Source organism: Equus przewalskii, chromosome 5 (genome assembly GCF_037783145.1).
Source record: "Equus przewalskii isolate Varuska chromosome 5, EquPr2, whole genome shotgun sequence".
In the NCBI taxonomy this organism is placed as follows: Eukaryota; Metazoa; Chordata; class Mammalia; order Perissodactyla; family Equidae; genus Equus; species Equus przewalskii.
Window position 1 is genome coordinate 79664665 of NC_091835.1, and position 16956 is coordinate 79681620.

At 35.0% G+C, this 16956-nt stretch overlaps 1 protein-coding gene across 12 annotated transcripts in view; it reads left to right on the forward strand.

The window, feature by feature from the left end:
• The window catches only part of USP15 (ubiquitin specific peptidase 15), a 134571-nt gene that overhangs the window by 41206 nt on the left and 76409 nt on the right, over positions 1-16956 (forward strand). For 10 of the 12 annotated variants that reach the window (XR_011540517.1, XR_011540520.1, XR_011540518.1 and 7 more), the window contains exons 3-4: positions 941-1071; positions 16419-16545. Coding sequence is in view for 7 of the 12 variants with exons in the window: in XM_070621924.1 (XP_070478025.1) it covers positions 941-1071; positions 16419-16545 (258 nt within the window). In the remaining 5 variants the exon portion in view is untranslated. Of the gene's footprint in view, positions 1-940; positions 1072-15648; positions 15744-16418; positions 16546-16956 lie in introns of those variants that run through there. The other 2 variants (XM_008522312.2, XM_070621929.1) reach the window with 2 other exon arrangements.

Consider the following 16956-nt stretch of genomic DNA (forward strand, 5'->3'; position numbering starts at 1 on the left):
GTGATCATAGATTGATCCTAAATAGAATAAGTAACTTTCTCTTAATCCCTTTAGTACTTTTCCTGCTTTTGATTTATATTGTTGTGTCTAATTAAGAATATTATGTTCTCACTGAAATGCTACCAAGAACAATTTTGCTTTCCATATTTGTTAGTTTAGACTATCTCAGATTGAGAAAATCTCCTTTAAGTTGTATATAACTCAATAAACTATTTCTGTTTATGTTTCTGCACTTTGGAAATTCAAGGAAAAGACCAGACAATAATAAATGAGTCTCAGATTGGGACTGTGGTGTAGGTATAACTCAAGGTATTGCTTCTGGATCTCTGGCCTGCCCTGCACTAAAGTTTTAGTTTAACCAGAATTTTGAAAATGGATCATGGAATTAGAACCACATCTAAACAACTACCTCCACCCTAGATCTTGTGAGGAGTCTAGATCATAGGCCTTCTGGAGTTCACAAGATGCCTTTTTGTGCTTTCTTTCATGGTTCCCAGCCCACATGCTTTGGAGTCATTATAAAAGGTTATTGATTTGCTTCTGAATTTCCTTCATTAGCTAATTCTGGAATGACCACTATTACCATGTAAGAGATCTCTGATATTCAGAATATTTGGGAACCACTCTTCTTTCAGGTCCCTTGGTTAACATTACACCTTAGTATTTTTTTAAGAGCCTAATAAAAGAAAAATTAACTTGATAAAAACACTGTTGGTTTTAAACACTGATGGTACACATTGAAACTTTCTAAAGCAGCAGTTTGTTTTGGAATACATAGATTTAGATGTGAACCTCTTCAGAGCTTTTTTCAAAACTCATTACTTAAATACTTAAATTAGTCTTGATGAGTTTAAGTAATTTGTAATGCATACAACCATAGCATTTAGAGATTTGTACTGTTGTTTCTTTTTATGTGTTGAGTTTATTTTTCCTTTTGCAGATGGTGATGCCCAGTCACTTAAGGAGCATCTTATTGATGAATTGGATTACATACTGTTGCCAACTGAAGGCTGGAATAAACTCGTCAGCTGGTACACATTGATGGAAGGTCAGGAACCAATAGCACGAAAGGTACATATTAAGAATAACTGAATAAAAATATTTTTTTGAAGAGTTCACATTTTATTATTAATTCAGTGATTTGTGAAGACTTGTCAATTATCTTGGAGAAAATGACCATCGAAATATTACTCCATACTGTATAATAATAATAACAGCTAACACACAGATAATACTGTTATAAGCACATTATACATTATTAACTAATTTAATCCTCACAGAAAGCTCTCCGAGGTAAGTATTATTATGTCCATATTATTGATGAGGAAGTGAGGACAAAAGTAGAGAGGTTCAGGCTCTTTTAGACAGTCACAACAGTTTATAAACTTAGACAGCCTGACTCTGTTTTCTTAACCACTCTGCTACATTGCTTTTTTTGATAAAACAATTAGAAAATAATGAAGAAACTAAAAGCAGGAGAAATATTTTGCAGCATAAAATTCTTTCTTAAACCTGAAAATGCAGGTATTATCCCTTTTGTTAAATTTTTACAATTACAATCTAGAAACATTAAAAATGACTCATTTTCTTTACTTTTTTGAACTATAAAGTCATTTATGAAAGTGAGGGTGTTGCCATAATAGAAGAATACCAAATGCTTAAAATAGATCTGCCAACCTTACACAAGTATTTGATAGTGTATGCTGTTGAGGAGGGGCATAGGGAGAAGGAATGAGAGGGGGAACCAGAATCTCTGAGCATAATTATTTATCTGGGGTTTTTTCCCACAGAGAAACAATTAGAAAATCGAATTATGCAACACAAGGGTATAAACCTCTCTTAGACCAAACCGTATTTGGATTTATTTGGAACTGATGCTACAAAGTTGCTATATTGACAATTTGTATTTTTATATCTATGGTTTAGGTATAGAATCGAATCTTGTTTTCTAAATAGAATGTGAATGTGCCTTTTATTTATCTTAGTTCCTTAAGTTCACTCATTCTTTTCTTGTAGTCATTTCAAATTTAGGATTCCTCTTTTAAGAATGCTAGCCTTGGGGCCAACCCCATGGCCCAATGGTTATGTTCGTGTTAGGCAGCCCAGGGTTTCGCTGGTTCGGATCCTGGGTGCAGACATGGCACTGTTGGTCAGGCCATGATGAGGCGGTGTCCCACATAGCACAACCAGAGGTATTCACAACTAGAATATACAACTATGTGTTGGGGGCCTTTAGGGAGAAGAAGAAGAAAAAAAAGAAGACAAAGATTGGCAACAGATATGAGCTCAGGTGCCAGTCTTTAAAAAAAAAAAGAATGCTAGCCTTATGTATATAAAATGGCCTATTGTTTTATCTGTAGTTGCTGGAGAATTGAATGTTTTGATCATTTAAAGGATAGACTATTTAGCTGTAAATCTGTCTAGAAGAACTTCACTCGTGGGATAAAGGAAAATCTGTGTCTGGAATATCTTCAAATGTGTTAAACTGTATTACTTTAACCTTCATGATGGATATACTTTTTAAAAAAAATGTAGCACGTTACATAGTACAAGTCTTTAATATGGTAAACAGATCAACCAGCAATTTTATTGGCATTACTTTTTGAAAGAGATCTGGTTGACATTTCTTGAAATCTCTGTCTGTTAAGGAAATTAAAGTAAAAAAAGGAAAAAATCATGAAAACTTCACACAGGTAGAAAGAAAAGTTTAAGAAGTCTGCTACATTTTTTAATAAAGTAGTTGATATTTACTCAACCTGTAAAATAATTTTCAAACTTTAGTGTGCATAAAATTACCTAGAGTCTTTATTAAAATGTGTCTTCCTCCAAAATTAAATCAGTAAGCCTGGAATTTCCATTTTTACTATGCCCCACAGGACTTAGATGCCAGTGGAACTCACTTAAAGAATAAACTGGTCTTTTAGAGTCTGGGTCCCAACTTTAAATTTTACTAATCTCTGATTGCATCAAGGAATCTAGGATTGGTAAATACCTCTAGTTGTGGGGCAGAAACAAAGTTAACCATCCTTCTGGGCCTCAAATATCTCTAAAATGTTTCACTGACAGTGTCAGGCATTCAATAAAAAACAGAAAAACAGACAAATGAGCAGGAAATACAATGGAACAAAAATCCAAGAGAAACTGTAGGCAATAGAAACAAACCCATGAGAAATCCAGATAATGGAGTTATCAAACAGAAACTTTAAAATACTGTGTTCAAAAAAAGGCAAGACAGAGTTGAAAAGAAGGAAAAGACTATTAAGAACCAAATAGTAAAACTGAACAATAAAATGAAAAAATTAGACTTAATTTTTGCATAAAATACTAGACTAAACAGAACCAAAGAGAGAATTTGTGAACTGAATGATAACATCAGTAGAAAATGCACAAACTAAAACTTAAACTAATGAATGGAAAATACAGAAAAAAGCAAAAGGACACACGGAGTACAGTGAATAAGTTTAGCATACATATAAGTGGACTCTTAGAAGGAAAGGAAGGACAGATTGGGATAGAAGTCATGCTGGAGGTAATAGCTGAGAATTTTCCAAAACTAATGAAAGATAACATGCTACAGATTCAAGAAATGCTGTGAATCCCAAGCTGAAGAAATATAAACAAAACCATACCTAATAAAACTGTTGAAAAGCAAAGGCAGAAGGATACCCTAATAGTAGCCAGAAAAGAGGTATATTACCTTTAAAGTAAGGATAAGACAGAGAAATGATTTCTCAAGAGAAATGAAAGCCAAAAAATAATGGACTCTCTTGAACATGCTGAAAGAAGATAACTGCCAACTAGAATTCTATGACCAAGGAAAAGATCCTTCACAGATAATGGTGAAAAAAGCCATTTTCAGATAAACAAGTTGATAGAATTTGTTCCCAGCAGAACTGCACTAAAGGAAATACAAAATAGTCTTCAGAATGGAAGGAAAACTACTCCATGTGGAAGCTTAGAGGTAGGAAAAAATGTAGACTGACAAAATTAAGTGTTGTGAATAAATTTTAAGGTGGCTGTTTAAAATAGTAATAATTTCGTATAGGGGTGAAAATATATATAAAGTATATAACAATATTAGCATATCAGTTAAGATGGTAGCTTCCAAGATGACCCCCAAAGATCTCCAGCTCCTCATATCTGCATTCTTGAGTAGTCCCCTTCCACAGTGAATCAAGGTCTCGGGATTGTATCAAGGTCTGTGTGGTCAAAAGATAAAACCTTACACTTACAGAATAAGTCATGTAGTTACAGCATAGTGACTATAGTTGATAATACTGTATTGCATGTTTGAAAGTTGCTAGGAGAATTGATCTTAAAAGTTCTCATCACAAGAACAAAAATAGTTTTGTAACTATATAGGGTGACGGATGTTAACCAGGCTTATTGGGGTGATGTTTTCACAATATATACAAATATTAAACCATTATGTTGTGTACCTGAAACTGATATAATATGTCAGTTATTCCTCATTTAAAAAAAAAAGATTAGATTATGAAAGACACTTTGGCTTACATCTTGGGTGCTCATGCCCTCTTGCTCTCATTTCTCAGTCTGAGGAATTCAACTTCACACTCAGGCAGCCTGTGGAGGGGCTCACATGGTTAAGGAACTGAGCTGGCTGGCCACTAAAGAGGAACAGAGGCCTGCTAACAACCATGTGGGTGAACTTGGAAGTGAATCCTCTAGCCTCATTTGAGTTTCCAGATAGTTGAAGTCTCAGCCCACAGCCTGGCAGCAACCTCTCAAGAGACCCCCAAGCCAGAACAGCCCATCTAAACTGCTCCAGATTCTTGACCCTAAGAAACTGTGTGAGATAATGTTTGCTTTGCTAAGCTGCTGAGTTTAGGGGTAATTTATTATGCTGCAGTAGATAGCTAATACTGATTTTGGTATCTGGAAGTAGTATGCTGACATAACAAAAACTTGAAATGTGATGATGGCTTTGGATCTGGGCAGTGGTTAGAAGCTATAAGAACTTTTAGGAGTATTAATGAATGCCTAATGCACCTTGAATAAATCAGTAGTAGAATTTTAGACTTTGAAGAGGCTGCCAGTAAGGACTTAAAGGAAAGTGAGGAAGATCTTATTGAAACCCAGAAGGAAGTGATCTTTCTGATAAGGTGGCAGAAAGTTTAGCAACTTGTCAACTGCAGTAAACTGAAAGGTAAAAAATATGTCTGACAAACTGAACGATCTGCCAAAATGTTCAAAGTACTGCCTGTTTTTTTCTCGTGCTGCTTATAGTCAGATGTGAGAACAGCGAGAGAAGCTAAAGAAAGGATTGTTAAATAAAAAGGAGCCAAGATTTGCTAGTTGGTGAAGATTCCTAGCCTCTCCACATGACAAACAATGCTAAAACTAAGGAATGTTTCTGAACAAGAACAGACTCAAGGCACTCTCAGGAAAGCTTCCTCTAAAGTTGAAGCCAAGGGTGTGACTGTAAAATTCTTTGTTAAGATTTGAGAAAAGACAAAGGTGGTGCCTCACAATACTGTTCAGGCAAAAGGCCCTGAGAAAGAACTTAAAGGTATACTACACACCTTCTTTCCATGTGTGGCTTTAAGAACAATAGAGCTGCTAAGAAGCCTAAGGGCGTTGTCCCTCAGCCTTCTCAGCATAAACCCAAGTTAGAATGGACTTATCTAGAGGACATCTGTGGGTGTGACTTTTGTCTAATGGAATGAATTCCAGTGAGATCCGCTGGAAACCTACAGTATTTTCAAGAACCACTGCCATTTTGGACTGCAGAGACGGTATAAAATGAAAGAGGCCTTTGACCTCCCAGACTTCTACAAGCAGGAATCAGACTAAGAATTTACTGAATTGCAGACATGTGCTAACTTTCATGAAAAAGGGATGAGTCAGAAAGCAGAACCAAGTGTTATGAAGAGTCATTTTCAAGTAAGGGCAGAAGCCTGCCCTAATCAAGGAACTTCCACTGTTTTCCCAGGTGGATTTCAGAATTTCTATAGACCACTGACTCTTTTGTACCTCCTTTTTTCCCCTCTTTTAATGGGAATATCTAAAAGATTACTTCGTGCATGCCCCACCATTTTATTTTGGGTATATGTGGAGCAGAAAACATCTCTTAGTTCATACGCCTGTGGATCAAGAGGAACTACACTTGAGATGCCTAAGGAACTAGACTCGGGGATCGTCTCCTGGACCTGGATCAGAGATACACGACAAGTTTCTCAAATTTGAGTTGATGCTATATTGGGATGAGATAGTGGGGCCTTTGCAGAGAATGAGTGTGTTTTGCATGTTGCGGGGGAAGGACTGTGACTTCACATATTGGACCTAAAGGTGGACTGTGGTAGCCAGCCTCAAAGATGCTTCCCAGTGATCACCACCTCCTAGTACTCACATCCTTGTGTAATAGCCCACATTGTACTGGAGTTGGTCTGTGGGACCAGTAAAATACTACAGAAGTGATAGTATGTCACTTCTGAGATTAGTTTATAAAAAATACTAGTACCTTTAACTTGGGAGTGCTCTCTGGTGCGCCCGTGCTCTCTGTCTCTCTTTCTCTCTCTCTCTGTCTCTCTCATCAGTCGCCCTGAGTTAAGCGATATGCCATGCAGGCAGCCTATGGAGAGATTCATATGATGAGTAACTAAAGTCTCTGCCAACAGCTGGAGAGGAGCTGAGGCCCACTAACAACCACATGAGCGAGCTTGGAAGCCAATTTGAACAACGTGATTAACCACCATGGCCTAATTGACAGGCATTGCACTTAGTCTGTGCAGAATACAGATTCCTTTTAGGTGGAAGAATTGACTATCTGGGTCATCAAGCAAATTCCAATGTAAAATGGAAATTATTCAGTGTATTGTCTGTCCTCAGTGGAACTTAGAAGTTAGTAATGAAAAGATAGGTAGATTATCTGCCAGCTACCTGGAACTGGAACAATATACTTCTAAATAATCCTTGGGTCAAAGATGATATAAAAGTAAAATTAGACCTGTTTAAACTGAATGATAATAACAATACAGCATAGAGGAATGATTAAGGCCATTCGTAGGAGCTTTACAGCTTACATGCATATATTGAAAAAGAAGAAAGTCCGAAAATCTGTTGTCTCAAGAACCTAAGAGAAGAAAAGGAAATTAAGCCTAATCAAGAAAGAATAATGTAGACATTAATAAAATAGAAGAAATCTGTACTAAATAAACAAAATTGACTCATTGTAAAGAACAGTGAAATTAGACTGATGAAGAATAAGAAGACAAGAGGCACAAATAACCTCTATTAGGAACGAGAAAGGGGATCATAGCAGAACCTAAAGACTTTTTTAAAAGATTATTTTTTGAACAACTTTATGTTCAAAAAATGGATGAAATGGATAAATTTATAGAAAAATACAACTTGATGTCGAAATAATAAGAAATAGAAAATCTCAATTGCCCTGTATGATTAAAGAAATTGAATCGTTAATTGAAAACCTTCCCACAAAAAAACTACTGGTCCAGAAGGCTTCACCACTATATTCTACCAACTATTTAAGGAAGAAGTATACCAATCCTATACTACAAACTCTTCCAGAGACTAGGAGGAGGAATACTTTCCAACTTATTTTATGAGAGTAGCATGGACATGACACAAAACCTGAAGGACATTACAAGAAAAAGGAGTAACAGGCTAGTCTCACTCATGAATAGAGATGCTTAATTGCTAAACATAGTATTAGCAAACCAAATCCAGCAATATGTAAAAAGGACAATAAATATGGCCAAGCTAGATTTTCTTCAAATGCAATTTTGATTTAACTTTGAAAATCACTTATTATAACTCAATATCCATGTATGATTAAAAAAACAAATTTAAAAAACCTCTTAGAAATAGAAAACTAGGAATAGAAACTTACTGCAAACATACTGAAAAAATATTCAAAGCTCTCCCTCTCAGATCAGGGATAAGACAAAGATAGCTGTATTAGAAGTCTTAACCAGTACAGTAATGTAGGAAAAAGAACTAAAAGAACAAAGATTGAAAAAGAAAATTGTAATGCTCTGAAAGACATGACTGTATATGTTGAAAATTCCAAAAATTGTATTAATAAACAAAATTAATAATTGTGTTTAGCAAGATAGCTGGATATAAGGTTAATATAGAAAAACCAGTTATATATCAGCAACAAATAAAGTTGAGTTTTAAAATGACATTTACAATAGGTCGGAGTACTTAGGAATAAACTTAAAAACTGTGCTTTTCTGCACTGAAAATTACAAAACATTACTCAGCAAAATTAAAGAAGACCTAATGAATTAGTGGCCAGGGGGTCACCAAAGTTTTTCTTTAAAGGGCCAGATAGTAAATATTTTTAGCTTTGTAGGCTAAAATGTTCTCTGTGGAAAACTACTCATCTCTCCTGTTTTGGGTGCAAAACCAGCCATAGACAATACATAAATGAGTGGGCATAACTGTTCCAGTAAAATGTTATTTACAAAAATAGATGGTGAGTCAGATTTAGTCTGTGGGTCATAGTTTGCCCACTCCTGATATAAGCACTGGTTAATTAATGCCTACCAACATCACAGAATGAGGAGCAGCTAGATATTATTTGCATTTTGTTTAGAATGTATCTTGCCATCTATGAAGTAGTCTTACTAAAAATTGCAAGAATAAAAAGATGAATGGTGAACTGGTCAGTTAAAAGACGCTAAGAGAAGATATGAATATGGCCAATAGACACATGAAAAGATGTTCATCATCGCTAATCATCAGGAAAATGCAAATCAAAACTACACTAAGATATCACCTTACACCCGTTAGATTGGCAAAAACATCCAAAACCAAGAGCGACAAATGTTGGAGAGGTTGTGGAGAAAAAGGAACCCTCATACACTGTTGGTGGGAATGCAAACTGGTACAGCCACTATGGAAAACAGTATGGAGATTTCTCAAAAAGTTAAAAATAGAAATACCCTATGACCCAGCCATCCCATTACTGGGTATCTATCCTAAGAACCTGAAATCAGAAATCCCAAGAGTCCCTTGCACCCCTATGTTCATCACAGCATTATTTACAATAGCCAAGACTTGGCACCAACCTAAATGCCCAGAAACTGATGATTGGATAAAGAAGATATGGTATATATACACAATGGAATACTACTCAGCCATAAAAAAAGACAAAATTGGCCCATTCGCAGCAACGTGGATAGACCTCGAGGGTATTATGTTAAGCGAAATAAGCCAGTCAGAGAAAGACGAACTCTATATGACTCCACTCATAGGTAGAAGTTAATATATTGACAAGGAGATCTGATCGGTGGTTACCAGGGAAAAGGAGGGGTTGGGGGAGGGCACAAAGGGGGAAGTGGTGTACCCACAACATGACTAACAAAAATGTACAACTGAAATCTCACAAGGTTGTAATCTATCATAACATTAATAATAAAAAAAAAAAGACGCTAAGAGACTTACCGGTCAATTGTAATGGATGAATTTTATTTTGATCCTGATTCAAACAGTATATTAAAAGTGAGGCAGCACAGACAATTTGAATATTAACTAGATATTTGATATTAAGGGATGTTTTAATTTTGGGGGGTGTGATAATGGTATTATGGTTATGTTTGTGTCCTTCTTTTCCAAGAAATCTGTCCTGAAATATTTGTGAGTGGAATATTGCATGTAGGATTTGTTGTTATTCATTAACACCTATAACTTCATAGTTGTGCTATACTTCTCTACTTGTTTCTTTACCACTACATCTTCTCCCCTGACTCCAGGGACAAGGTCTAATTCACCTGTGTATTCCTAGCACTAAGCAAAGGTTCTCAGTAAGTGCTGCAAAACAGAATGTAGCTAACTCCTCAGAAACAGTAAATGTATCGCTTCGGCCCAGTGTTACCAAATTGTTTTCGAGTACTAGATTTCTATAGAAATTGCTTTCTGTTTCCAAAGGAGAAAAGCAGGCACTTAGAATGAAGTAAAGTTTCTGTGAAACTTTCATACGTCGTTATTGTGAAACTCATACGTCGTTATTGTGAAACTCATACGTCGTTATGAAGATTAGGCTACATTAGGTTTATTGATTATATTTCATGACTTTATATAAAGTGCTAATATTCACAGCAAAATGAGCAAATAAAAATTATACTTAATTCGACATAAACTTACACTTCTCTCACTATCTTAGTAAGGAGACTTTACCTTTGTTGTGACCCTGAATTAATGGAAATATTTTGATATAGCCATAAGTCCTAAATTTTGGACAAGGAGCCAGATTTCATCTTGTGCTTACTCCTTATTTATAATAATATAACATTATAATTCACTTAGAAAAAACACTTTGTCACTTCTAATTCTGAAGCATAACTATTATTTATTTTTTTATTGAGATAACATTGGTTTATAACATTATATAAGTTTCAGGTGTACATCATATTTTAACTTCTGTATACGCTACGTTGTGTTCATTATCAAAAGTCTAGTTTTCATCTGTCACTGTACAGATGTCCCCCTTTACCCCTTTTGTCCTCCCCTCCACCTGTCTCCCCCCTCTGGTAGCTGCCAATCTGCTCTCTCTATCTATGTGTTTATTGTTTTTATCTTCCACATATGAGTGAAATAATATGGTATTTGTCTTTCTTTGTCTGACTTACTTTGCTTAGCATAATACCTTTCAGGGTCCCTCTGTGTTGTCACAAATGGCAAGATTTCATCTTTTTTTAATGCCCGCGTAGTATTTTGTTGTGTATATATACCACATCATCTTTATCCATTCATCTCTTGATGGGCACTTAGATTGTTTCCATGTCTTGGCTATTGTAAATAATGCTGCAGTCAACATAAGAGTGCATATATCATAGTGAATTAGTATTTTGTATTCTTTGGATAAATATCCAGAAGCAGAGTAACTCAGTCATATCGTAGTTCTATTTTTAGTGTTTTGAGGAATCTCCATACTGTTTATCATAGTGGCTGCACCAGTTTACACTCCCACCAGCAGTGTACAATGGTTCTGTATTCTCCACTTCCTCTTCCAACACTTCTTTCTTTTTTTTTTTTTTTTAATAGCCATTCTGATGGGCATGAAGTGTTACTTCGTTGTGGGTTTGCTTTGCATTTCCCTGAAAATTAGTGATGTTGAACATCTTTTCATGTGCCCGATGGCCATCTGTTTATCTGCTTTGGAGAAATGCCTGTGCAGATTCTCTACTCATCTTTTAGTCGGGTTGTTTGTGTTTTCATTGCTGAGTTGTATAAGTTCTTTATAAACTTTGGATATTAACCCCTTTTCAGATATATGATTTGCAAATATCTTCTCCCAGTCAGTAGGTTGTCTTTTCGTTTTGTTGATGATTTCCTTTGCTGTGCAGAAGCCTTTTAATTTGGATGTAGTCCATTTGTTTATTTTTTCTTTTGTTTCCCTTTCCTGAGGAGATAATATCCAAAAGGATGTTGCTAAGACCAGTGTCAGAGAGCATACTGTCTATGGTTTCTTCTAAGAGTTTTATGGTTTCAAGTCTTTTAATCCATTTTGAGTTAATTTTTGTATATGGTGTAAGATAGTGGTCTACTTTCATTCTTTTGCATATGGCTGTCTAGTTTTTCCAAAAGCATTTATTAAAGAGACTTTCCTTTCTCCATTGTATGTTCTTGGCTCCTTTGTCAAAAATTAGTTGTCCATAAATGTGTGAGCCTATTTCTGGGCTCACACTTCTGTTTCTGATGTTGACTTCAAATCTGTGTGTCTGTTTTTGTTCCAGTACCCTGCTGTTTTGATTACTATCAAAATAGAGTGTGGTACTTCCAGCTGTGTTCTTTTTTCTCAGGGTTGCTTTGGCTATTCGAGGTTTCTTGTTGTCCCATATAAATTTTAGGATTCTGTGTTCTGTTTCCATGAAAAGTACCTTTAAGATTCTGATTGGGATTGTGTGGAATCTGTACATTGTTTTTGGTAATATGGACATTTTAACTATGTTTATTCTTCCAATGCAGTCCGTGAGTGCAGAATATCTTTCCATTTCTTTATGTCATCTTCAGTTTCTTTCAACGATACCTGATAGTTTTCAGTCTTTCACCTCCTTGGTTAAATGTATTCCTAGGTATTTTATTCTTTTTGTTGCGATTCTAAATGGGATTGCTTTCTTGATTTCTCTTTCTGCTAGTTCATTGTTAGTATATAGAAACACAACTGATTTTTGTATAGTGATTTTGTACCCTTCAACTTTACTGTATTTATTTATTTCTAATAGCTTTTTGGTGGATTGAGATTTTCCATCCATAAAATCATGTCATTCACAAATACTGACAGTTTTACTTTTTCCTTTCCAATTTGGATCCCTTTTATTTCTTTTTCTTACCTAATTGCTCTGGCTAGGGCTTCAAACGCTATGTTGAATAAGTGTGGTGAGTGGGCATCCTTGCCTTGTTCTCATTCTTAGAGGGATAGCTTTCAGTTTTTCACCACTGAGTATGATGTTAGCTGTAGGTTTGCCATATATGGCCTTTATTATGTTGAGGTACTTTCCTTCCATACCCGTTTTATTGAGCATTTTTATCATAAATGGATGCTGACTGTTGTCAAATACTTTCTCTGCATCTATTGAGATGATTGTATGATTTTTATTCATTTTATTAATGTGGTGTATCATGTTAATTGATTTGCAGATGTTGACCCTTCCTTGCATGCCTGGAGTACATCCCACTTGATTGTGGTGTATTATCCTTTTAATGCATTGTCGTATTTGATTTGCTAATGTTTTGTTCAGGATTTTTGCATCTATAGTTGTCGATGGTATTGTCCTGTAATTTTCTTTTTTTGTGTTCTCTTTGGTTTTGGTATCAAGGTAATGTTGACCTCCTAAATTGAGTTAGGAAGCATCCCATCCTCTTCAATTTTTTGGAAGAGTGTGAGAAGGATAAGTATTAAGTCTTTCAATGTTTGGTAGAATTCACCAGAAAAGCCATCTGGTCCTGGACTTTTGTTTTGTGGAGGGTTTTGACTACAGTTTCAATCTCCTTACTAGTGATCAGTCTATTCAGATTCTCTGTTTCTTCTTGATTCAGTTTTGAGAGGTTGGATGAGGCTAAGATTTATCCATTTCTTCTAAATTATGCAATTTATTGGCATATAGCTTTTCATAGTATTCTCTTATAGTCCTTTGTGTTTCTGTGGTATCCATTGTAATTTCTCCTCTTCCATTTCTGATTTTATTTATTTGAGCCTTCTTTTTTCTTAGTCTAGCCAAAGGCTTGTTGATTTGTTTATCTTTTCAAAAACCAGTTGTTAATTTTGTTGATTTTTTTCTATTGTCTTTTTAGTCTCTATTTCATTTATTTCCGCTCTGATTTTTATTATTTCCTTCCTTCTACTGAGTTTGGTCTTCGTTTGTTCTTTTTTTAGGTGTAATGTTAAATTGTTTGCGTTTTTTTCTTGTTTCTTGAGGTAGGCCTGTATTTCTATAAACTTTGCTCTTAGTACTACTTTTGCTGCATCCTATAGATTTTGGTGTGTTGTGTTTTCATTTTCATTTGTCTCCTGGTATTTTTTGATTGCTCCATTGATCCATTAGTTGTTCAGTAGCATATTAACATATGTGGAGTAACATATGTGGAGACTTGGTGACTTTTCCAGCTTTCTTGTAGTTGATTTCTAGTTGCATACCATTGTGGTCAGGAAAAAGATGCTTGATATGATTTCAGTCTCCTTAAATTTACTGACACTTGTTTTGTTTCCCAACATATGTTCTATCCTTGAGAATGTTCCATTTGCACTTGAGAAGAATGTGTATTCTTCTCTTGGATGGAATTCTTCTGTATATATCTGTTAAGTCTGTCAGATCTGATGTTTCATTTAAGGCTGATGTTTCCTTGTCATCTTTCTGTCTGAATGATCTATCCATTGATGTAAGTGAGATATTCAAGTGCCCTACCATTATTGTGTTGCTGTCAATTTATCCCTTTAGGTCTGTTAATAGTTGCTTTATATATTTTGATGCTTTTACATTAGGTGTGTATATATTAACAAATGTATTTGCTTGATGGATTGTCCCCTTTATCATTATATGTCAATCTTTGTCTTTTGTTACCATTTTTGGCTTGAAGTCTGTTTTGTCTGATATAAGTATGGCTACACCCACTTCCTTTTGGTTGCCATTTGCTTGGAGTATCATCTTCTGTCCCTTCACTTTGAGCCCATGTTTGTCTTTAGAGCTGAGATGGGCTCCTGGAGGCAGCATATTGTTGAGTCTTGTTTTTCAATCCATCCAGCCACTCTGTGTCTTTTGCTTGATGATTTCAATCCATTTACATTTAGGGTGATTACTGATATATTATAACTTAATACTGCCATTTTATCTTTTGTTTTCTGGTTGCTCTATACTTCCTTTTTTTCCCCCTTGTGTTTCTGTCTCCCACTGCACTTGGGTTGTCAGAGTTCTGTGTGTGCTACTGCTGCCGCTACCAGGCTTTAAGCCATGGCTGGGGGCCTGGGATCACGGGGCTCTGCCTCCACTGCTGCTCCCTTTCCCATGGCCACACATAGAAAGGAGGTGTTATATAAATAATCTACAAATGACCATAATAATACTAATACATGAATATCCTAATTATTTTTCTCTGCTATGGTGCTTTTGTAGTCGAGCTTTAGTCATATAGTATGGTCTTTTCAAATAAAATTAGTTGGAGAACAAACTCTTGTTTTCTTTAAGAGAACAGCTTTTTATTACACTAATTTTCGAAGTAGCAGATTATCCTATAAATATAATAGTAGTTTCCTGAGTAGTATGAGGAGGGTTTTAGCAAGATAAGGTATTGTTGGAGAGAACAACAAAAGGAAGAGAAGAATTCTGAATCCCAGTAAAAGTGTGGATTTTGAAATAATCTTGAAGTTTTGTTTTCATTGTTTACAGTGACTTTCTGACAGTTAAATCACCTGGTTCTTTCCAGGAAATATCTATTACTGTTACAAAAATTAATTCTCACCTTTTACAAAATTATGTTTAGAAACTATATACCTCATTATAAATCATAATGAGGGATTTTCTTATTTTTTGTTACTTTATCCTATTTCTTTGTCCTGTTACCTACTGTTCTTCATTCCATTTTTTTTCCGTAGACATGAGGTCTGTAGGTACCTCAGTTTTAGCAACCTACAAGTGATTAGTAGCTACCTTAATATAATATTATTTTAGGATTCTTACTCAGATATTGAATCCTAGAGCAGAAATTTCTGATTGAAGAAATATTTGATTCCTAGTTTTTCTACTTAAATATAGCTACATGTAATCTTATAAAATTAAATGATACAGTATTTTTGCTACATTCTTAACCTCACAATAAATAAGCATAAGACTTTTAAAACACATTTCATTAGTTGAGTTAGTTTATATAGTAGTTTGTGAAATGAATTAAATTAATGAACAAAAGGAGAGGTACAGGCTGTTAGCTGTTTTAGAAATGTGAATGTAGCAAGTATAATTAGAGGAATATATATGACAAAGTATCATAAAAATTAGTGTTAAATTGGACATTAAATACTAGATAAACTATATTTGAATTTTTTGAGCTAAAACAGTTTCCCTGTGAATGAAAGACAAATTTGTAAGGCCCTTACTGAATTGATGCTAAGCTTGCGAGTACAGCAGTCCTTTGGATCCTCCCTTTTGCCATATTTGTCTAATGTATCATATTTCAGGCCAATTACTATTTTCGGAAACAGTATTCATGACTGAAATCCTACAGTTAACCTTTAGAAGATCAAAAGGAAATATACTTATTAAAAGGTGACCTTAATATATACATACTTTCTCCTCTTCTGCTTTATTGCTTGCATGTTTAGCAGCTTTTTTATTTTCATTTGTTGCATAGAACTATTAAGTGCCCATGTAAAGGTCAAACAAAGTCATCTTAGGATGGAAAACTAGCATATTAGTTACAGGGCATAGCTGAATATTTTGGCAGCAGTAGTTTGGAGTTATCATTTTAAAAGATTTATTTTAACATACAGAGTGATGTTATAGCTATTGCTAACTGAAATTGTATAAAACTTAGAACTTTTAAAGGTTTTCTGCTTGAGATCAAGTACTAAAAGCTAGAAGTATGTTTGTATCTTTAATCAGAGCTGTATTTACATTTTGGGTAAACTTTCTTAGAAATACTGAATGTATTCGTTATTTATAGTATGCCACAGTGTCTTCATAGATCTGTAGAATGCCTTTCCAAATTGTCTGTTAGTGTTTAATATGATTATTCATATTCTGTTAAATATTAAAATTTCCAGAAATGTTTCTTGCTTTTCCCACTATCCCATATCTTTTATTTTATATTGACAGGATTTAATAGTTACTGTTTGTCATTGGAGATCTACAGTTTTTTTCTAAAGCCTCTTTGGGGAAATGTATTGCTATTAGAGACAGTGAAATTATTGAGCTACAACTGACACTTGTTTTGTTTTTTAGGTGGTTGAACAGGGTATGTTTGTAAAGCACTGCAAAGTAGAAGTATATCTCACAGAATTGAAGCTCTGTGAAAATGGAAACATGAACAATGTTGTAACACGAAGATTTAGCAAAGCTGACACAATAGGTAATTCAAGATCCTGTCTCTTTGTTAAACCATTGCTGTTAGGAATTTAGTTATAATTCTATTTGTTATATACTACTGGGGTGCTAACCATTTTAAGGGTTTATGCTTAAACATTACATATTTCCAAGCTTGGTGCAATATTTCCGAGCATGATGCAACATAACTTGGCTTAGAGTTGAATTATTTATCATTTCTAGATCTACTTTCATTATTAGATGAGTTTAATATTTGTGCCATTTTACTTTTTAAAAAAATCAAATAGTTGGGGCTGGCCCCGTGGCCGAGTGGTTAAGTTTGCGCGCTCCGCTGCAGGCGGCCCAGTGTTTCGTTGGTTCGAATCCTGGGTGCGGACATGGCACTGCTCATTAAACCACGCTGAGACAGCGTCCCACATGCCACAACTAGAAAGAC